At 38.4% G+C, this 24,093-nt stretch overlaps 2 protein-coding genes across 2 annotated transcripts; both read right to left on the reverse strand.

Moving 5' to 3' along the window:
* Positions 1-4,520: 4,520 nt before the first annotated feature.
* Positions 4,521-13,298, reverse strand: scaf11 (SR-related CTD-associated factor 11). The gene is given in 16 exon segments (XM_051107162.1): positions 4,521-5,281; positions 5,360-5,479; positions 5,554-5,727; positions 5,811-6,136; positions 6,216-7,745; positions 7,748-8,296; positions 8,947-9,020; positions 9,158-9,274; positions 9,391-9,491; positions 9,581-9,615; positions 9,727-9,797; positions 9,880-9,959; positions 10,047-10,124; positions 12,386-12,531; positions 12,701-12,761; positions 13,109-13,298. Coding segments are annotated over 15 exon segments (3,534 nt in total). The 5' UTR covers positions 12,723-12,761; positions 13,109-13,298; the 3' UTR covers positions 4,521-5,170.
* A 2,573-nt stretch (positions 13,299-15,871) lies between these two features.
* slc38a2 (solute carrier family 38 member 2) lies at positions 15,872-23,785 on the reverse strand. The gene is made up of 17 exons (XM_051107161.1): positions 23,478-23,785; positions 22,055-22,168; positions 21,506-21,619; positions 21,336-21,417; positions 21,127-21,242; positions 20,054-20,127; positions 19,880-19,972; positions 19,669-19,744; positions 19,188-19,270; positions 18,874-18,932; positions 18,615-18,752; positions 18,452-18,531; positions 18,253-18,353; positions 17,180-17,304; positions 16,948-17,092; positions 16,633-16,730; positions 15,872-16,550 (listed from the first exon to the last, which is right to left on the reverse strand). Exons 2-17 carry the CDS (start codon positions 22,138-22,140, stop codon positions 16,437-16,439), a joined length of 1,584 nt encoding a protein of 527 aa, XP_050963118.1. The 5' UTR covers positions 22,141-22,168; positions 23,478-23,785; the 3' UTR covers positions 15,872-16,436.
* Between the last annotated feature and the right edge of the window lie 308 nt (positions 23,786-24,093).

A 24,093-nucleotide genomic window follows, 5' to 3' on the forward strand; every position in this document is an offset into this window, starting at 1 on the left:
GAGAGTGTAATAAAAGAGAATACAATATATATTTTAATAAATTAATTAATACAATCAATAGAAAATTATTTATAGCAAAGATACAGCAGTAGTAGCAATGTAACTCACAGTTCACCACAGGAGGACAGTCGGACTCGAATTTAAATTTTTGTTTTATTTATACACATGGTCGTCAACAGTTTAAAATCCATTTAATAACTGCAAAATAATTTATTGCAAGATTTATGTCGACAGTAATAAATTGCATTAGTGTTATTCCTACACTTCACCACTGGAGGGCGCTCAGACGTATACATATCTCGAAAGTTTAAATATATTCAAACATAGTACATTTCTACTTAAGAAAATTAGTAATTTTTTTGGTAAAACAATACATTTATTTATTTATTTATTTATTTATTTATTTATTTATTTGGCTAAATATGATCATCAAGAATTTATCACATTTCCTCGTTCACCACAGGAGGGCGGTCAAGTTCAGTTGACGTGCCTATTTTCTTTCTTTCTTATTTTTTATTTTTTAATGTATTATTTATTTTAACAAATGGGAGTTAGAACGCAATAATACTATTGATATTAATAGTATTATTAGAATCTAAATTAAAAAGAATGATATAGTCCAAACAATAATTTCTGTCATATTTTTTTCCTCAAATTATAGATCTAACAGTTTATTTCTTCTAAAAAACAAAACAAAAAAACAAAAAAAACAAAAAACAATGAGATGCTTTGTTGACACACAAGATAATAAGCAGTTTATTAAATAAATTCGGATCCGTGTGAAATAATGTAAAATTTCCTCGAGTTATAGCTAAAGTAGCAGCAATGTAATTCACACAATTCCAGTTCTTGGCATGTTTTAAAAATATATGTATTAGTTTATTAGTTTTTCAATAATAAGAATTCACTGCGCAGAATAAACATTCATTTATAATCCGAATCATTGCAAAAACATTTAATACAAGGTTAGCTTGAGTTTTAACAGTAGAAACACGTTGCATTGATGTACTTCACCCAATTCACCACAGTGAGGGCACTCGAAATTTAAATGTATATTACATATGTAAAATATATTTTTGACAAGTTTTGCTGTTTGACAAGGTGATGAGCAAGGTATTAATAAATACTAAATCAATAGAAAATAATTCAATATAAGGTTTTCCTCTCACTCGCGTTATAACTGTAGAAATAATTAACACCTGTGTAAGTTCAGACGCGGATTTTATGCGTATTACCGATATAGCATTTCTAGATAATTTGCCAGATTTTTTTTTTACATGCATCTGGTCATCAACAGTTTATTAAGTCTGGGCAAAATCATTTAGTGCCATGTTTTACTCTTATTCGAGCTACAGCTTTAGAGGAAAGTAGCAGCAGTGCAATTCACAAATTTCACCACAAGACGGCGCTCAGACTTGCTAAATTTATATTAGTCATAATAATGTATTTCTACTGAACTCAACAAAATAGGCAATTTGCCAGATGTTTTATTGCTGTGCAGGGTAAACAAAAATAGCAATAGAAATAAGTTGCAGCTGTGTAATTCACATAATACACCACACTTAAACTCGAAATTTGTCACTAATGCATGCCACAAATTTGAAAATATATTTCTGCTGCATATAAGGGAGTTAATTTGTTATATGTATGTATTAAATCAATCTAAAATAATTAAATACAAGGTTTTATTCTAACTCGAGAAAGAAGCTATCAGCAATGTAATTCACACAATTCACCACAGGAGGGCGTGGTTGGTTACGTTCAGTTGAATTACCCTTTTTTATGTATTATTGTTTTTATGTATAATTTAAATTTTAAAAAAGAATTATTTAGTTCATACAAGGATTTCTGTCACAGTTTTCATCAAATTATAGATCCAACAAAATATTTCTTCTTTTAAAAAACGCACAGGATAAACACTAATTTATTTAAATTTTTTTTTTTGAATCAATGTTAAATGTAAATGTAATCTTTAACTCGAGTTATAGCTGAAATAGCAGCAGTGTAATTTACAAACTTTACCACAGGAGGGACTCGCTCATAATTATTTCTGCTTAACTCATCAAAAATAGACAGTTTGTCGGATGTTTTATTGCTGCACAAGGTAAACAAAAATTAATAAACAAATGGGAATCAATGTAAAATAATTTTGGCTTCTGAATTAAGTTTTAGCAACAGAAATAAGATGCAGCCATGTAATTCACGCGAAATTTTCCTCTGATTAGCCTTACAACTGTAGAAATAATTATCAACAGTATAATTCACGCTGTTCACCACTGGATGGCGCTCGCTAAATAATAAATGAATGTGAATCAATGTAAAATAATTTAATGCAACGTTTTCTTCTGGTTTAAGATTTAGCAGCTGCAGCCGTGTAATTCACGCGATTACCACTGGAGGGCGATTAAACGCGAAATTTATCACTAATGTGTCACAAATGTAAAAATACATTTTTACTAAATAAAACGGAGTTCATTTCACACCTTCTCAAGGTAATGAACAAGGTATTAAATAAACAACTGATTAAGTAATATTTCTCTTATTTCAGTTATAGCTTCAAAGAAAAGAATCAGCAGTGTAATTCACATATTTCACCACAGGAGGGCGCCTTATAACTGTAGAAATAATTATCAACAGTATAATTCACGCAGTTCACCACAGTAGGGCGTTTAGACTTGCTAAATTTATATTACAGACATAAAAATGTATTTCTTTTCAACTCAGCAAAGTTTGAAGTATGTTCTGTTACTGCACAGGCTATAAAAATAAATAAATACATCTAAATCATGTTAAAGTTGTTTTTTCATTTTTTCATTCTCACAAGCGTAGGCAGTTTTTGTAGTATTTTGTTGAAAATATTTTTGCAGATGGACAAAGTAATCACTTTATAGAATTAATTTGAATTGATGCAAAACAACGTTTGACTGGCATGTTTTATTGACAGGAATAAACTGCATTAATTCCTACACTTAACCACGGGAGGGCGTTCGGAGATTCTTTTCAATGAGAAAAATACTTCAAAATGATTTTTAAGCGATTTTTTTAATGTATTTGTTTATTTTTGGCTGCTGCTTTAAAGAATCAACATTTTATGAAATTAGTTTGAATCAATACAAAGTCAAAGTCTTAAGTGTTCAGAAAGTAACATAAGTGTAATTCACAAACATTTCCACAGGAGGGCGTTTAGTCGCATTCAACTGAATCGAATCTTTCTTTTCGAGCCTGACTCCATTCCACTTTGACTGAACCTGATTCATCTTGAATGTTATAAGCTGTAAGATTCAACAAACATCAGAACAGATGAGAAGAGTTTCAGAACGGCTTTTTGTTGACCCAACTTACATGAGGACTGGAATATAAGTTTTTATTGACTCAAAGGGCTCAAAATGTTGTAGAAGTATCACCTATTCAACAACAAAAAAAAAAAAAAACCATGTGACCTAACCCCCACAGCTCAGTGGTCGGTGCGTCACGCCCTCACCTGAGCGACCCGGGATCGAAACTCACTCTTGCAAAGAAAACTCTTTAATTTCATTGGTTTTGACTAATTAAACAAGACAACACTCCAAAAAACAAAGAGCTCAAGTGTGGAAGTGCCAGTGGCTCAGTGGTAAGAGCATGTCCTCTCAGAACAGAAGGACTCCGGTTCAAATCCGGCCTGGCACAGAAACATGGTTGCGGTTAAAACGGTTGCCCGGCCAAGAGAGGTTATGAAATCTGCAAACAGAGCATGACGGGTGAACCAAGAGAAGGAAGGACACGAAGGGGGGAGGTATATCCAGGCACCTCCCCCTGGGGACTTTCGGAGTGATGAACAGTAGGGGTTATATTCCAAGTTGAAAAAATTACTTATATAAAAAAATTAAATCCAGGCCTTATCCTAAGTTGGCAGTTTCCCTGCAGTGGGTTACCTAGGTTCTAGGTAACCCACTGCAGCTCCAGCAACCCACATCAAGCCGGAGATCTGACCAGGATTTGAACCAGCAACCTCTGTACCATGAGGCAGTGCTCATACCACTGAGCCACAGATCTCACTACTCTGAATGTGTTGGAACTTATATTTCACCTGTGAACGTCCACTAGAACCGTGCTTTCACAATATATAAGTATAACCGAGGTCAGGTTATGGCTGAACTTGTCTTTACGTCGGCGATTGTCCGTACGCATGGAAACACGAAGCACTGATGCTGAGTTCATTCATACTTCAGAATCACTTTCACAGGCATCATGATTCAACTGATTCAGTTTTTGGGGCATCACTTCGGGAAACAGCGATTCAGGTCATGATTCAGATCTAGGCTGACCATTAGCCACAACGTAGAGCTCAGAAGATCAAAATGATTCAATACGTATTAGACGCGATTTGAAGAACCAGCCGTTTCAAGAGCCTTAGCAATCTCAGGCTAGGCAAGTTGAGTTAACGAGCCCTCGTTAAGGTTAATGAGAGCGTTTGAGGTATCAGAGCTCTGATTTGACTCGGTGAACACAAACTGATCTGAACTCAGTAAAAGGACAAAAGGTGAGATTCAGAGAGCTGGTTTATTTAATTGCTTCTGGGAGGGTAAACAGACACAGTGATTGAACTGCATAAACAGAAGTACAGGACTTTAACCTGGATATGACAACAAAATCATCTCAGCTCACCAGCAAACTACCCGTGTTCTTTCCACGTAAGATTATGATTGAATCACACACACTCAAACACGCATTCGGCATCTGCAGGGAATAATAAAGCTAACGCACACATACTCCGGATTGTTTCGATGCTTCTAAAGGGAAAAGTCTTTACGTTCGGCTACTGAAAAAGAGACGCAGAGAGAGAGACAGGACAGGTCCAGTCGTACCACTTGAATCATTTGCCTTAATTATTCTTTTTTTTTTTTGCTACTTTAAACTTAGAAGCAAAATGTAATTAGAGTGACACCATTACAGATCTTTAACCCCCCTCCCCTCCCCTCCCCTCCCTCCACACACACACACATACACCCATGAAACACAATCCAATAAAGGGCATTTGCACTATATCAAATCCAAATTAAACAAAATATGTCATCTCTAGAAAAATCTTCATTCTCGTATGTAAATGCGTTAAGAACGGCTCCAGTCAGTGACACCGGCAGCAGCCCGCGGTGGAGGAATTGCACTTGTGCAGTCAGCAGATCAGCGACCCTCAGCTCTTCTCGGATTTGTTTTTGCGGATGCGCTTGTATTTGTCAACATACGCTTTTACAAGGTTGGCCACCTTGTCGGCGTTCACCTCGCCACTCTTGCTGTGACACACCTGAGAAAAGAAGAAAGACAATTACTGTGTGCATTTGTAAAGCTGTTTGCACAAAATTAAGATTCAAGTTTAACTTACTTTTTCCACAGCTTTGCGTACAATCTCTTTATATTCCTCCTTGTTGATTTCGTTCTTCTGATAATATGGCTTAATCGCTGTTTTCACCTCATTGATGGCCCGCTCTTGAATCTGCAATTTCTGTTTGAAAAGAAAAATGTATTTTAGGACCTAACATTACTGAGGAGCTGTTTGCTTGAATGTGCAACACTTGCCTTTTCTTTCTTTGAGCTGTCAGCATGGGCCTTGCTGTGAGAAGCTGGCTGGGTAGTGGTAGAAGACGGCTGGGCCGCACTGGATGTCCCAACAGGAGGAGGCCCTGCAACTACTTTGGTCGGCATAGGTTTGAATGAACCTTTGCCTGGTACAGGAAAACTGGCCATCACCTGCTGTAAAATATGCAAATGTTACAACTAAAATGGCAAATACATTAATTCATTTAAATTATGGACAATAGCACCCTTGTTTTCACCTGAGGTGGGTGGCTTTCAGACGGTACAGCGGCGAAGCTGCCCTGCTGCACTGGTGGAGGAGGTGGTGGAGGTGGAGGCAGTCCCTGCACGGCTATAGCTGGGACCTGGAGGAGCGGCCCAGTGGAATGCAGCTGCACTGGCACTGGAGGAGGCAAGGTGAACTGGGGTGGAGGCTGCAGACCCACAGCTGGAGGTCTTGGCAGCAGAGGCCCCAAGGGGTAGCGGAGGACCCCCATCACACCCATCTGGTGGGGCATCAGGGGAGGGGGCATGGCTGGCACCACCTCTGTCGGCAGCGGTGCATTTGGCTCATTTTGGGGGGGATCTGAAATATGGAAAACAGACATGGTAGTATAGACGCAATTTATTTTATTAGAAATGAATTTATTTGCATAAAGACACACCTGCTTGTTTCGGAACACTTGGTGCAGCCTGATCCTCCTCTTGTCTGTTCCAGGTGTTGTTGCCGCTTCCTCTGTCTCTGCGCGAATAGTAGTTCTGCACATCGGCGGGAAGAGTTCGGCGCACAGCCCAGCTGGACGCTGATGACCATCCGGAACGATCCAGCGGAGTCTCTGCGCCCTCTGACTCTTTTCTCTTCCCCCCGGCTCTGTTGTCGTTGAAGCGATTATAAGAATCTGCATTGTTTGCTGTCCCTGAGAAAGAAGTACGTTGCCTCCAATTATCTGCTGGCTCGCTCTGCTGGCTGGATGACCAGTGTGCACCTCCTCTGCCACGGCCAGCATTCCATCCACCCCGAGACCAGGATTCTGCAGGTGGATCGCCTGAATTTTCATCCCTTCGTGGCTCACGTCCTCTGGAATCAGGGTCTGACCATGGTCTCTCCCTCTCTCGTACCCAGTCTGGGTTCTCGCTCCTGCCTCGTTCAGGTGATGCCTCATGAAAGTTGCCGTTGTCGGACGAAATGGGCTCTCTTGATGAGAAATGCCCAGGTTTCTCCGCATTGTTCCTCCAGTTGGAATTACGGAAACCTCGTCCACCGCCCCTGCTCCGCCATCCATCCCCTCCCCAAGAATCTCTCTTGCGAGGAGAGTGGCCGCCGTGGTCAGCGCGTTCCGGGGACGGGCTCCGGCGCCCGGGTCGGTTTCTGTTTCTGGAACGACTACGTCGCCTGCGACTCCGCTCCCTACTACGACTGCGACTGCGACTACGACTACGATTACGCCGGCCATCCCGCACCTCATCTTGCTGTTCACGACTTCGAGACGTGGACCGGGTCTTATGGCCACGGTCCCGTGATCGAGATCTTGACCTGCGTGACCCTTCGTTTCTAGACTCCCTGCTGGGAGACCAGGTGGTCGTAGGCGAGTGAAAACGAGACCTGCGGGATCGTCCCTCCCGCTCCCTCTTATCTGAGCCTTTTTCCTCCTTACAAGAGTCAAGCTTGGGCTCTTGATCGTCTATTCGAGTCACATTTGCAGTGGGAATCATCTCAGCTTCGGCAATGTGGGCTTCTGTTTCAGATGCAGGAGAATCGCACTCCATGGGAATGAGGTCAGTGTTATCCTGAGGACTACTTGCATTAGTGTCCTTTGATTCTGGCACGCCTTCCTCTTCTGGAACCAAAGGTTCGGTGGCCTGGTCCTCTCTGAGAGGTGGTGGACTACTAGATTCCTGCTTGTCAGAACAGTCTTCTGTGGTGTCAGGCTCCGGTTTCAGATCTGCAATCTGGTCTGAAGCATCTGTAGGAGGTTCAGCTGTTGGTTCTGCTTGTAGAGGTGATTCAGCATCCTGGGAATCAGATTGAGACTCTTGTAGTTCTTCACAGGAAGGAGAGGGAAAATCTTGCTCCTGTATTGGTGGAACATTCACCAATTCTTGTTGGTCTTCATCATTTGTCTCCACTTCTTGCTTGCTATCTTCTTCAGATCCAATCTGACTGTCTTCATCTTCAACCATACTCCCGGTTACCGTTCTTCCTCTTCCTCTTCCTCTTCCTGGCTACTGGGATCAGGGGAAACACATTTATCCTCAGCAGGACTCGTCTGATTCTCCACCTCCATCTTCTCCTCTGTATCGCCTAGCTCTTGGTCACCATCGATCTGATCAGAACTTGCTTTCTGGTCTGACTTTGATTCATCAGATTCTGTTTCCTCAGTGACTCCATCTTCCTCATGATTCCCAACCTCAGTTTCCTGCTCCTCATCCTCAGGTCTCTCCACCTTCACCTTCTTTGGACGTCCTCTCGTCTTTGCCCCAGACCTTGGATTGTTCCCCTGCTGCCCTCTGCTTGTAGAAGCATGAGTATCGTTTACGGTTTGTGGTGTAGAAGACGTGGTATCTGAATCTGTCGGTTGTGACTGTGTGGCCGAGGAATCCTCTGCCTCAGAGCGACTGTGTCTAGAGGAGCGCCTGGTCGCAGCAGCTTCTGCTGGTTTCGCAGAGGTCTTTGACCCTGAACCCCTGGTTCCCTTCTTCTCCTCACCTTTGGGGCAGGTGACGGCACAAACTATGCCATGAGGAGCTAATTAACATAAGAAACAAAATAAGCGCCGCTAAAATCTAAAAGAATTTTTTGTTAACTAAAAAAATAAAAACTAACATAACAGTGAAAAAAAAAAAAAAAAAAAAAAAAAAACTAAACCTATCCAAAAAAAGTTTTAAAAAATTATTATTAATGATAGTTAAAAGTATTAAAAGTCTCTCTTTCTTTATATATAAAAACACACACTAAATAACTCTGAACCTAAAAAAAAAAAAAAAAAAAAAAAAAAAAAAAAAAAAAAACTTAAGTGCCAAATGCATATATACACACTAAAAAATTAAATTGGGGGAAAAATACATAAAACGTACAGGAGCACAGGAGATTATTATAATTATAGACTATTATTAACAAAAAGATAACAACAAAAAAAGAATAACAACACTGGGAATTGTTCGTTCATTTAAAAAAAAAATTAAATACACAATACATAATAAAACCTTTACTATTATAATTAAGAATCTTTTATTAAAATAAAATACAATTTAATAGCAATTTTGGCAGCCCTAAAACTAAAATAAAAACTAAATAAGCTGAAGCTAGAAAATACTCTGGGAAAACAACAAAAAAGAAGAATAAAAACACATTTCTGAATTAAAAAAAAAAAAAAAAAAAACTTTCAAGGTGCTTACCTGTGTGTTCAGAAAGCAGCAGATTCAGAGAGGCGGAGACAGCTGACAGAAGCAGGTGTGAGCGGAGCGATACCCTAAAGTCAATAACCAAAAGGTCCATAAGCCAACATAAGGGACATGCACGTAAAAGCAAATAGCAGCCAAACTGTACAAATACTACATTTCAAATTCACATTTTCAAAATAAAAGTTGTTCGAAACATGCTTCTCACCTGGGCACACCTGTAGAGAGGACAGGTACAGAGGCAGGAAGCCACCTGCGTTTCCTCTCTAATCTCCTCCACTGGACACCATCTGGTCCCTCCTCAGAATCCTCAACAGATCCTGTCCTACAGTGCAAAGCAGAAACCACAAACAGTTTAACATGCATCCAAGAGACACTGCTGAATCACAAAAAGAAACTAAAGTCACATGGTGTTCTGCCTTTAGGTCAGAGTGCGCTTACATGATCTGCGTCAGCGTGCCGACTGTCGCTCCCTGCTGGCTGGGCAGTGATGAATGAAAATGCTGAGTGTGCAGAGGAGAGTGACATGAGTCTCCATTCACCTGCACACATAAACAATGCATAAGACTTCCTGTTTCATTAATGCGTGATAAATGAGACAGAACATAAATAAAAATAGTGCAAGACTAACCTTTATATTTTTATCCACAGATGGATCCGAGCCACCTGTTGTGCAATAAAAGACATTTATTTTGACAAGTTGGAAAGCTTATATCACTACACATTTATTTTTTCTGTTCCACACAAAAATCTCATGAACAACATTGAAGCACGTACATTTTCTGTGGCATTTCTGTTTGGCGTTAACTCTTTTCTCTTGCGTTCTCTCTTTACTTCCTGTCTCTCCCCTGTTAACGACACAATGTATTATTAAATAATCAGATAAACAGCATATGCAAACATATGCGAACACAATCGCACTGCACTTACACAGAGATGCAACACATTCGTTGACCATCCTGACTGCAGCACGTGTGCTGCTCTGACAGCCTGGGTGCCTTCACTGGAAGCTGAAACACAGAGGAGAAACCGGCTCAGTTTCATCAGGTATAAGTGCCTCTTACAGAGACAAACAGGACATCAGGAGGACGTCTGACCTTGATGCACTGCTGCGAGGAGCCCTGCAGGTAGATCATGCTGAAGGGTCTGCGGTCCACCGGGCAGGACTGGACCATCTGTAGCCCATCACACACAACATTACACATTACAACCTGGGCAGTGTGCAGATTATACAGGCTGTTAAATCTGACAGTACAGGAACACACAGCACTAGGGAGCCTTAACATTTATTACAAAAACATATATATATATATATATATATATATATTTAAAAAAAATTATATACATAATCATAAGGAAAAACAATAAACAATAATAAAAAATACAATAAAATAAATTAATTGTCTTTGTTAAAATGAATGTACAATTAATATATACAATATAAAAAATAAACAAACAAATAGACCAATAATATAGTACTATAAAATAACGTTATAATGTCACTTGACACAACCTAAATATTTTCCAAATAATATCTAGTGATATTTTTCATTGTATAAATTGGATATTTATACAAGAAACTATATAGATGCCATTTTAATTTTAGGATGGGGGTCCCCCACACAAGGATCCTATTTGTGGCACCTACAAGACTGGAAACCGCTGTGTTAAGTGATCAAATACTACACATTTTCAACCATAAAGGCAGATCATAATAAAGGAACACCATATTCACTTGTTAAACAACTATATATATATATATATATATATATATATATATATATATATATATTTATAATATAACTAAATAATGAGGTTTAATGAGGCCCAGAGGTGTCATGAGTGCAATCAAATTCATAAACTCAAGTTGAGATTAATGTTTTAAATATAACATTTTGAATTTAGAAATGTTAAATGATTTAAATAACTGAAAAGATACTTAAAAAATTAAACTAAGTAGGTGCCAGTAGGTGGCAGCAAGTCACTAATTTAATAACTTTTCATTTGTTCAAACGGTTGATTCATTCAGGAATAAAGCAAATGATTCTCCTTATGAATAGGAAATTGAATCATTGACTCACTAGATTCATTCAAAATGCACCTTCATTCATAAATTAAACACTGCTGTGTTTGAACAGAGATGCACAGCAGCTCGGTTGTGATTTGTTTCAGGCTATTTTTGACAACGAAACAGAGCAAAATCAGGCAATAGTGTTATAGTCAGACAATGTAGGTCACGTTATATTAACTTCTTGTTTATTTAATTGTTGTATTAAAACATTATCTAATTTACAAACTCCCTTAAAAAAAACAAACATTAAAAGCTGTCACTCATCTTAGTTCATCGCGATCTCACAAAATTCCATTATAATCAACGAAGCTCCCTACACTGCACAACCAATCTTTTATTTACACTCTCTCTACACTTTGTTTATGAAAGGATTTGTGAGATATGTCTGGGATTCAATGATTCAGTGATTCATTCACAAAGACAAGACACTTATGTTTGCCAGTTGAACGAATCAGCACCTTCTACGTTTTTTTTTTTTTTTTTTTTTGTTTTTAATTCAGTTGACTCAATGACTCACTCATTAAGAAGTCACTTGCTGCCACCTACTGGTAGTTTAGTTTCACATTTAAAAGGATCATTGCAGTTTGTTAATAATGATTTCCTTTGAATGGTACCTTGTTATTCTAACCAAATTTATTACTTGACATAAAATATGTCTTATACATTTAATAAGGTTAAGAAAAAAAATGGACAAGGACAAAAAAAGTGTCCTGGAGATTATTTTAAGGAGGTAAATATCACAAACGTGTGAATTAAAGTAATATATAAATATTAGGACTGTCAAAAGATTAATCGCGATTAATCGCATACAAAAAAAAAGGTCTGAGTTTGCCTAACAAACGTGTGTGTACTGTGTGTAATTATTATGTATATATAAATGCACACAAATTAATGTATATATTTAACAGAAATATGTCATTTATGTATAAAATATTTTTATTTATATATAATATAAATTATATAAAATTTATAATAAATACACATACTTGTAAATATTTCTTAAATATATACACAAATGTGCTTGTATTTATATAAACATAATAATTACACACAGTACACACACATATATTAGGCAAACTCAAGCTTTTATTTTGTATGCGATTAATCGTGATTAATCGTTTGACAGCCCTAATAAATATATATAGTTTGATTTTTGTTTTTTTTCTGAAAGAAGTCAATTTAAAACAACTGTTTTCTATGTGAAAAAATGATCAAATGTAACTTATCCCTGTGATCAAAGCTGAATTTTAAGCATCATTACTCCAGTCGTCAGTACCACACGATCCTTCAGAATTCATTCTAATATGCTGATTTGCTGCTCAGTTATATATGTGTAAGTGTTTTAAATCAGAAGCGACAGCTGACCTGAGCCCAGCGGAGGATGCAGGCCAAGCAGTAGACGTGTCTGCAGCAGTCGGGTACGGCTCTATCCGTCCGTCTGGGTCGGTTCAGACAAATCGGGCACCGCTGAGCCTCCTCTTCCTCTAAACTCTCATCAGAGTTCTGCCCGCCTGAAAAAACCCCCCACAAAATTGAAGTTTTATTAAAAACCTTTCACAGAATGATGCATTAAAATATGAGACACATCCCTGCAAAATTCAGCAGCTATATGCCTTGTTCACTTTAGTGTATGCAAAGTTAAAAAGGCAGCATGTCCAGATAGGAATAAACCCCACTCACCCTTTCCTGGCCCCTCTTGCATCTTTGGCTCCGGGTCACAGCAGCTCTGAGCCCTGAATTACTGCACCAACACATTTGAAGAAGAAACATTTAAAATAAAGCACAACTCAGACACATTTAGATCATCATCATGACAGCGCAACTCGGTCGCGGTGTCTCTATTTGCTCTGTTTATTTACTCTCTCAGAACAGCTGAAGTTTGAGTTGCTCATTAGCAGCCATGAGCGATAACAGTCCTTAGAGCGCTTCATACTCATTTAAGGTAGTCCTATATGAATAATTAGTGTGGATAACACCCACAGACACATATCGAGATGTTTACATGCCATGTTTAGAAGTTCAGACTTATGTTTATCAGTGTGACGCGGCTAGCTGTGTTAGCATCTGCTGTCATTAGCACACACTCACCTCCGCGCGCGTCCCTCCTCGGGCTTCAGATCATATACTAACACGCAGGACGCTCCTTAGCGCAAAAACACACACTTTTTGTGCACTTTCATGAGCCCTAGCGCTCGTATTTGCGATAGATTTAAAGGAGTCCGGCCACATGTGGGTCAGAAGCTGCAGTTCCGCCTCTTCACCGCTGGGTGGCGCTGCTACGGGGCATGATGGGAGACTCACCGCGTCATCACGTAGGGTTTAAGGTTCACAGAAGTAGAATTCGGTAGAGCGGTTGATGCTTTTTTCTATGGAGGAAAAATAAAAGTCCCCAGAGGGAGCTCCACTTGCTCAGTACAATTAAAATTCTACACTACATAACTTAAAAAAAGATTAATGAAAACACAAAAAATAAACAGTACAAATTAAAAGCTGAAATATAAATGTTATAATAATAATAATAATAAAAGCGATTTCCTCACAAGTTAGACATCTGTGAGAATATTATTTTCATTCATCAATTTCTATACTATTTTTCTGATATATTATACTGACTGTTACAGCCAGAATAAGTCCTTCCGTGAATATTATTTTAGATCCCAGTATGTTTTATCAATTGAAATGGTATTAACTGTACGAATAGAGCTGATTGGTCCCTTAAATATAAATTATAATAAATCTGACCAATAAGAGTTTACGTCGTGTCGCAGCGCTCCTCCTTTTTTGGTCATTCCTTAGTTTACTTTTCACCGAAATATTTTTCTAACGTTCGTTGACCTCGAAGCTGCTGTCCGTCAGGAAAGTTAAGAGTGTTAGAATGTGATTACTGTTGTCAAATGTTATTAAGTGTTTGTGTTTAAAAAGATCGAGTAATTACACTTTTAAAAAATAACTAACTAAAATAGCTAGCGGCCTTCGGTTGAACAGCAACAGGCAGAGGGCGACATTGTCCGTACACGCGAACAGAAGAGCAAGTTCTGTCAATATATATATATATATATACACACACACACAAAACTCTGTATGAATATATGTTCAATAAATATATGCTATATATACAACTCAAAATGTGAACATGTTAGAAATTACATTATATTATATTTAATTATATATATAATATACTGTTCAAAAGTAACAAAACTGAATACATGAAATGAAAAATCAATAAATGAAAAGGATTCATTAGCAGATTTAAAAATAAAAATATTGCTGTTGTATGTTGTTTAAATGTCATAAAATTAATACAAATTCTATAATAAAATGTAACAAATTGAATAAATACTTCAAATTATAATTCAATAAAAACGTAAAAGTACTTTTAGCATCAAATATTTAGTGACCAAATGTGCAAAAAAATAAAATAAATAAAACAGTAGGTCTGATGTATGCTTGACAAGTCTCATGCCTGAACAACATGAAATAAGAGATTTCTATCAAATAAATCAAAGATACAAGGTTGGGTTATCATGAACCTTTAATAGACATTAATTACATGATTTACATAGTGTTTCATTGAAACAAGAGCGTATCATTCGCAGGAATGGCCTCTTGTACATGAGGAGCGCTTCACCCCTCTCGGCTTTGAGTACAGCATTTTAGTAGTAACGTAAAAGGTGTGTTTGTGTGTGCCGGGGCCGATCACAAGCCGATAGAAACCTTGTGCTCGGTTAGACATTCACAGCCAGACAAAGAGGGCCAATCAGGGGCCCCGACACACATAGATGGAAATCTAAAGCCAATTCATTTTAAACATGTTGAGCAAAATTAAGAAAAAAAAAAAACAAAACAAACAAGAATAATGACAGCATATATACATTTCATTTTGTGCTATATACACTTATATACATATATATATATATATATATATATATAAATATAGTAAAATAGATTAAATTACACTGATGTTTTTCCCATAAATAACGGCTGGAGAGTAACAGGTTGGATGACACATGAGGTTTAGCTGTTGGAAGCACAGTGAGGTGTGTGTGCGTGTGTGACGATGGTCATGTGACCTCTCCTCAATACGACTGATTAGTGGACGACACACACTCCTCCGTCAGTCTGTCTGTCTCTCGTTTAGGGAGTAACTTCAAGATGGCAAACACTGAATGGTAAGTCAAGTTAAACACTAACGGTCTCATTTCCCCTCCGAAACAACATTCTGCCTTTTGATTCTGTGGTTTACAAAGCAAAACAAATGACAATCTTTACTGTGATGCATTAAAGTCAACATGAAACGACAACCAGCAGCTTGTGTACTTCATAATGTGACAACTTTTTTAATCATTATTTGCTATTATTGGGTATTTATTAATGTTTTAGAAAGGCTGAATAACCTACAATAGGATTAAATAGTTATTTGACTATTGGTAGTCAGTTGAATAGCCATTTCGAATAATGTGCAATGATAAAATGTTCAATTAGACCAAGAGTGTGTATAAATTTCAGCGAGTATTTTATAAAACATTAAAAAAAACGAAAAAAATGTAACAGTAATATCCAACTTTGAACGAACGAGTTGTAGTGTTTAAAAACAGTACATAAACTAAAACGTTTCAGAAAAAAAAACAAAAAACATTCTAAACGTGTTTCAGAATTTTTGCTGCAACGTTTTGGGAGAATCAATGACGAACCTTGAACGAACGTTCTTTTAACGTTACCGGAACAAATGTTCTGTTAGCTGGGTCTCATGTTGACTTCAAAGCACCCATCGCTGTCGTCCAGGTTTAAATAAGTTACAGTAAAGTCATTCAACCGTTCCACCTGCCTGAAATCGACAACTACAAATCAATATTTGTTCATTAGTAGATCTACACGACAGGTAAAGGTGACTCAAGTAGTACAGTATAAATGGCATTGTAACGAACGCATTAAAGCACAGCCAAAATGTGCGAAATTACAGTTTTTTCACATTTGCTGAAAAAGAGTAAGTGCTTTTCTACTTACAAACACCGATATTTTTGGCAAAGGTACAAATGGATCGAAACACATATCTGCAGGCGACGTTCGGCTCGCTGTTGATCGTGAAATCGTTTTGGTTGTGAGTACGAAACGCCTAACCTAAAAATGCGAATGATGCACACGTTCCTGTGCGACGTACCACCGAAAACTCAGCTGTACCGGAAGAACAACATAAAAGAAAAGCAAATCAACATAAAAAAAGAAGCACAACAATACAAGTGGATCACCATCTGTGTGGCCTAACAGCATACTGTACAAAGTTCAGGACATTCTCTCAGAATGGGATGTTTGTCTTTGCTCTGCGCTGAAAATAGAGCAGCTTCTTCTAGTTCTCAATTGCAGCGTAAGCGGCTCGGTTCCGCACATCTGCCTGTCGATCAAGGTTAGGACACGCCCACTAGTGGCCGTCTGCGTGCTCGCCTGAAGATCCTGCGTTGTGGATCCAGTCTACGATGATCAAAGCCATGCTGCCGACCATCACAATGAATCCCACGATGAGGAACAAAGTCGCCTGTGAAGAACGAGAGTGTGATGAGACATAGTGTGTCGATCGCACGTCAATAACACACGTGTTCGGTCAGAGCATGTCTTACCCCGATCTTCTGTATAGACTTCATGGGCTCCTTCTTCACCAGTTTGATGTAGAAGGCCGAGGGAAGGATGAAGATCAGCATAGCAGCAGCAGATGCACCTGCAGAGAGCCAAAAAACATTAAAATCATTGACTTTAAATAAAATGTTTAAAGACATATTTTAAAAACTATTAAAAAAAAATCATATTTGTATATAACATTTTTTAGGTTTTTATTAAAAAACCTACATTTGATAGTATTTTTGAATATTTAAATATAAAATGACTTTAAAAAATAAATAAATAAATAAATAAATCACTTCCTGTGTCACACTTACCGATGAATCCGAAAATGTCTCTGATGGTGGGAACGAAGATGACAAGGATGTTCACGCAGACCAGCAGGGCAACGGTGATGCCGATGTGACGCGGCCAGCTGAAGTCCTTAGAGGCGCCGAGCAAATGGTTGACTGAGGTGCGGATCTGAAAAGTTATTAAAAAAAAATGTTTGGTCAACACTCCTGCAATGTTTTTATGTTTCCAGCCCTGTAAATGTGCTGAAACACTCACTGGGAAGAGAACCACGGGCACTGTCAACGTCACGGCGGTCAGGACAGCCAAACGCACGATCAGGAGCACCACATCGAAATTGTAGACCTTTGAGTAAGTGTGCAGCAGCTCGGGTTCAACGGCCTCTGTGGAATAAAAGAAACATGGTCTTTAGTTCAGACTTAGGTGTTATTTTAGTTGTGAACAAGCGTTCTTTCCGCAATGTTAATAAAACATTCATTCAAAGTTATCTGTTGTTTAATAATGTTCTCAAAACATCAGCACAAAAACATTATCTATACATTGTTTATGATAATTTTTTTTTTAAATTACAGCTTGTTTTAGAACATTCTCATGTTTTCAAAATGATAAAATGGAATGTTGACACAATAACCAATATTTTTAAATGGTTTTCACATTCTAATCGTAGAATGTGAAAAACATTTCTGAACTTATTTTTGTTAGTTGAGATTATAGTTTTTACTAATCTTTTGAATTAGTTTTATTTTTTTCATTTGCATTTTAAAGATTTAGTCATTTTGTTGTGCTCTTGTCATTTTTAGCAGTTTTAGATTTTTTAAATGTATATTTTCTGATGAAATGTTATATCAGTTGTAGTTTTAGCAATTTTAGTATTTTAAGCTATTTTAGTTTTTAGTTTTAGCTTTAGTTACCCTCCTCTGAATGGTAAAAAAACATTATTGTCAACAAACTCTGCTTTAACTTTTGTCCTGCACGTCAAACAAGCCATCCCACAAACATGTTTATTTTCCCTTCCCCAAGTCTGAGAAATCCCTGCGTTGCGTAACGTTTCCTGTCTATCAGGGAAACGTAAAAACATCAAACACGATGTTCTATTCCTGCTGCGGCAAACAGCTGAACACTTTCCCAAAACTTGCGAAACCGACTGAAGCCGCGGAGAGATTCAACGCTGGCTTTCTGCCGGCTCAATCTGGTGAGCTTTAACAGACACACCTCCGTTTAAAACAAACACTGGCTCGCTGTATATTTTAACCTGTCACTGGACTTTAAAATGTGTCGTTATGCATTTTGAAGACATTCAGGCTCTGCCCATGTGTCTGTGCATTGCTCACCGTTGAAGGTCAGGTATCCAAACAGAGCGGCCAACAGATACATGACAAACATTCCCAGGAACGACACATTTGCAACATTCTGCATCTTCTTTCTGGAACGACTGCAGATAGAAAGTTTGAAAAAGAGTTAGTCTGAACTCACAAAATGCAGCTTCCAGCGATTAAATATTTTATATTTAAGCATTAAAGTTGCACTCACTCTTTGAGCTCCTCGTACATGGGCAGAATAGCCGGGTGGCACACAAACGCAAAGGTCAGAATGGGCACCGCATACACAGTCTAAGATAAAACAATACAGTTAGATCACCGCACACTCCTTTCACTCAAATGCAAATATCCGAATGCAAATATCCGTCTCGTACCTGCGAGTTGAAGACGAAGTACTTGGGTTTGCAGCACTCCTCATCTGTAGTGTTGACCTGCGGCTGAGAGACGTTCTCTGTGATGTTAATGAAGTTCTCCGGTAACGGACAGGGGATCTGGAACTTCTTGTAGATCACCTGAAGAACAACAGCAGGAGGGAATGTCTCATCAGACTAACAATAGCAGCTTGTGCTTTCATTTGCGCATTTATTTCTATGTTAAACAAGAGCAATTTAAGGCGAATATCGCAGTACTCACCACAATAAGGAAGAACACCATGCACAACAATGAAAAACCACTAGTGTATCCCAGATAACCTGAAATGAAACACAAACCATGAGGATCAGCATAAAGCACTAAAATATTTCATTTCTACAATTGTATTACATTTTATTTGTAATTTAACATTTATAATAATAATAATTGTATTTATTCTAAAACATATTATGAAGAAAATGAAGCTTTTAGGTGATTAATTCTAATGTTCTGTTTGCAAAATATAATTTTGTTATTTATTTGGGGGTAAAACGTGGTTTTTGCGACACATTTTGTGAGAGCGTGGAAACACTTACCCAGGTTTTTAAGCAGCGAGAGTGGCAGGATGATTCCCAAAGTGACGATGAGCACCAGATAATCGCCGTTAGTGTACCACGAACTGCAAAACAAACCAAAGAGATCGATATTAGCATGCTGAGGAAATGACACGCAGCTGTTCTGCAACATCCTGTTTCACAAACAAAACTCTAGAGCGTGTTTCAGATCTGTCATGTGGCTTTGTGTGCAGGGGCTCCATGTAGGGGTCTGCATCTTTGATGTCAGTGTTTGTTGCATTGGGTCACTGTCACAAAGCTCTCAATCGACGTCTTTGAACAGACGTTCAGACCCCCCCCCGATCGGACAGCTGTACAATGAAGCGCTCACACTGTTCTACACAGAGCTGAAAAACATTCTAGTACAACAACAACAACAACATCAGCCTGTGCGGTCCTAGTCCTCGCACAGCCCCGGACATCATCTATGATGCACACGTGACGGCAATAAATGACATCTTACTTGTCGTTGGAGTCCAGGAAAGCCTTGATGACAATGGGCAGCTCGTACTTCACGATGTAGAGGTAGCTGGCCATAGCTGAGATTGAAAGAGAGTTTAAAAACATTTTAGCCCAAACCAAAATATCACTTGATATCTGCACATTTGCAGGTAACAAATATAAATGATTTAAAAAAAAAAAAAGAAATATTTGGGAGTTCTTGCTAGTCGTACCTCCGAAGTTTTGCATGGTGATAGAGCAGGACGCTGCCAGTTTGCCAGGAATCCCGAATGCCTTGTACCCCAGCTGTTCATACACCAGAGAACCTGGACGGAGGAGGCAGAGCATTAAAACTCATGCTTATCTCAGTTAAAAATAGAAGTATAGTCTCACAGAGAGAAGCTAACCTCCTTCGTTGGCGGTTTTGAGCAGCAAATGGACTGAGTAGAGCGAGAAAATGGCCACGGCGACCAGCAGGATCCTGCAGACATGAACAAAAACACTGAATTATTGAAATGGCTCTCAGACTCTCTCACGGGTTGCAACGCTCTCTTTAAACACTGCTAAAGTCAACATTTATTTCAAAAACACAAGACGACTTGAACTGAAAAACTGCATTATCATGAAAGACTGCAATAACAAACTGTGCACTGAAAGTCCAAGAATATGCATTAAGAAAAGCAGAAAGCTAATGCTGACATTCAGGTTAAATTGAGCGTCTGCATAGACGAGATGACCTCAAGCGTTCGCTCGCCCGACAACTGGACATAATTGACTGTCTGTAATCAGTCACGTTACGAACGCACACGCAAACACATGTGTTCGTAATAGAGGGAGGTGACTATGGATTAGACGTGATTATATTCTCACACCCTCATTCATTCCACTGTCTGGAGCTCGCTTGATCCTGTTATAACCTGCGTGACCTTCAGTAGATTTCCACTTCACATGCCTGGAGCTGCCGGTCACATCTTTGCTATTTAACCCATTCCTTAACTGCACAGTACAAGTTTTCCTTAATGCATCTAGTTTTAAATCACCAGGATTATACTGTGCACATTGGCAATGCCATTTCGGTTGTGTAAGTAGTCATTCTAGTCATTCTTTGATGGTTCCTGGAGAATTGCTCCACCTGCAACACCTTTACATAACCAGCAGAAACCACCAGATTAACAAATACGGCTTTGTTTGTAAACACTAAAACGAAGCACGACTTGCATTTACTCCCTTAATCAGGGCCGAACTCACTGACTCAGATCAGCTGGAGCAGATTTAAACAGAACAGAATCTGGGGCAAACTGCTGTACTCATTAATGACACTAATTACCCTAAACAGGATAAATTGGCGACGTTTGTGTACACTGTGTTCATAGATTACAAACGTCCTAAAATCACTACTCTTACTTGTCTGCTTGTTAAAATGAATGAGAAAACTGATGTTTTTGGCTGTACGGATATAAAGAGGCACCTTGATACTCACACAAACATGGCAATGCCAGTGTTGGCCATGGCATAGGAAAGTCCCAGTATTCCACTTCCCATGATGGCATTGCCCAAGTTAAACACTGACATTCCGAACGACGCCGAACCAGGGCTCTGACAAACAAGAAAAGTGAGGTTTTTGTGATGTCCAGGCTTCGGTAAACTGTGATATCTGATTAAACCAATCAGACCAGATCAACCACTTACATATTCAGCTTCACATTTTTTCTTGCCCAGCTGATCAGGGAGGAAGTTCTGGCTTTCAGCGTCCACGTCGGTATATTGCATTCTGTAACCACAGCAGTGCATTAGATCAACTTAAGGGAAGATTTATTAACTAATAGTGACCTGTCCAGATCAAATGAAGCTCTTTTTACCCATTGAGAGGAACTTTGGTGGGACAACTGTACTCGTTGCTGTTGGAACTGCTGCTGTCTATGTCTGGAGCGATGTTGAAAGGACTCATCTTTGTATTTGCAGCTTTGCTCATTCTGCAATGCAAAACAAGTTTATTAGTTAAATACAGCCTGAACAAAGATTTGCATTTTGTATTTTACCTCAGATGTGCTCATTATTATCTGTTCACTGATTATTAACATTTAATGTTCATTGTAGCGTAATGATTATTAGGGTGTTCTTGTTTCAAAATCAGAAATAACCAAAGTGGTTTTCTGACAGTCGATCCCCAGAAATCTTTGAAGGAATGCCAATGCACACTCCTTCGTTTTTTTAAGAAAATGCAAGTCCAAGCATTGCTCAGTGGAGCCACGCCTCAGCTCCACAAACGGGCATCAGGTCATGTGACCCAAAATTGAATTATTGAACGATTATTTTTAATATTTTAAAATGTCTGTTTTATTGCTGTAATTATAATGCTATTTAAAGGTTACAAAAGCTCAGTCTAGGTCAAACAAAGCAAGTTTTACCCATTTGAAAGAACTTGGATGGGTCTGTACTCCTTGCTGTTGTAATTGTTAGTGTTCATGTCTGGAGCGCAGTCAAAATCTCTCATCTTTATATTTACAGGAGCTTTGTTCAACCTGTAATATAAAACAATGAAATATTTTCCTTATTATGTAAGGATTTAGGTTTTGCTTAACCACTGTTAGAAAAAAATTGGTATTTTTGGGGACATACACTAATTTAGCATTTTGTATAAATTCTTCAGTAATTGGTTTGACTTACACTGTTGACCTATGTTTAGCCGATAGGGGAGTTTCTAAGGACCAACAACAGCATTACAGAAACACCTTTACATAACAGGAAACAATGATGTTCACAGGAAAACCTGTTTAACATCTTATTTGAATGAGTTACTCGACTCTTCTCAAACGAGAAACACTTTGCACTTTAAGTTTATTACTTAAATATAGCATTTTGAAAGCATTTTAACTCAAACTTGATCGTCATTATTACTAAAGAAACGTAAAAAGACAATTTCATTGTCGTTTAACGATTATTTAGTTATTATTGTTGTTTCAAAAAGCAGAAATTGTAAACCAATCTCCATAATGGTTATTTGAGTCGATCGCACATCCTCAGAAACCTTAGAAGACCATCAATGCTTCTCAGTGCGTGAGCCGCGCCTCTGCTCTTCTCCGCAAACCGGGGCTCAGATGGTCATGTGACCCACCAAGAGTGGAAAATTACAAACCGGCCGGCACCGACAATAGATCAGCAGCACACGCTGCATCCGCCGCATCGTCATCAACTATTAATACCGACGTCTCATCAGTCTATATTTATACATTAGGAAGAAAATGATTAAATCTAACCAATTAAGATATTAATTCTTGCCGTTTAACCGATTTAAACAGATTCTGATGACAATTTTAGACCGTGACAAGGAAACTGAGGTATTAACTGTCGGTTTAAATTCCCAAACCACATGAATAATTGTTTAAGATCAAACAAAAATGATAATATTCATAGAATGAGGAAAACGCAGATGCTCGATGTGCGTAAAGCAGACGCCCACACATTTATCAACAACCACCGGACAAATCAAACGACAACGCCAATAAAACCCATTAAATCGTGTAATTTAATATAGCCTATCCAGACTTTGACAGCATTTTCCAAAATATCAATATGTAAGATGATTTGAGACGCGCAAGCATCAGTGTGTTTGATTAACGAATGCATCCTTTTGAACGGATGTGTGGAAAGTAGATGATGAAACACGAATGAGTCACGCCGAGAAACCGAAGTGGCACAAGGCAAAATGGCCCAAAACGAATTAAAACGATCAAATAAACGCGATTAAAGTGTGTTCAGGTTAAAAAAAGGGTCAGGGAAACATCACGTTTCTAAAACAGAAAATAACTTAAAACCGGAATGAGATCTTACCTCAAGAATTAAAGAAGAGAAATCCGTTTCTTCAGTTCGTTTATAAATGGAAAAAAACCAAACCCTCCCAGTCGCGAAGAATGTTCCAGTGATCAATTACAAAACCGATAACGATTGAGCCTTCAAAAACGTACCGTGACAGATACCGAATAAATATGCTACTATTAATACAGTAAATTAAAAATAAATACAAATAGTGTAATATTTATAAACCCTACAGTCTGTATTATTAATAATAATGTTGAAGACAGACGGAGATGTCCTCTGGGCGCGTCCGGTATCACAGTCGTGTCCTGATGCTGCTGAATGTGGGTTTATATTCGCCGGTCGCATTGCATCAGCCGGCAGACACTTGTGGGTGGAGCCTGTGACATGATTGTATACAAACAGAGACCAGTCCTGACCCAGACGAGGAGTGACTTTCATTCCCAGCCTCACGAAGGAGTTCACTGCCTTCTTCTTGCTCATAGGAGTAAAATTAACAGATGAAACCTTTAATATCACAGCTGCGTCTCCTGGACAACACCCCCGAATTTTCAGAGCTAAAGACCACAATAATCTTACAGTACTTGGCTCAATAATCTCTAATGTCCTGTCTAGAGTTTAAGAAGTTCTC

Source organism: Labeo rohita, chromosome 4 (genome assembly GCF_022985175.1).
Source record: "Labeo rohita strain BAU-BD-2019 chromosome 4, IGBB_LRoh.1.0, whole genome shotgun sequence".
Classification (NCBI taxonomy): Eukaryota; Metazoa; Chordata; class Actinopteri; order Cypriniformes; family Cyprinidae; genus Labeo; species Labeo rohita.

Bases quoted from the DNA above. Each gene is read 5' to 3' on its own strand.
- slc38a2 (XM_051107161.1), bottom strand. From the start codon at position 22,140: ATGAGAGATTTTGACTGCGCTCCAGACATGAACACTAACAATTACAAC. The intron at 19,271-19,668 runs GTAAGATGTCAT...TTTGTTTTGCAG, and splicing joins TTCCTGGACTCCAACGACAA to TTCGTGGTACACTAACGGCG. The intron at 17,305-18,252 runs GTGAGCAATGCA...TTTATTCCACAG, and splicing joins TGGATACCTGACCTTCAACG to AGGCCGTTGAACCCGAGCTG.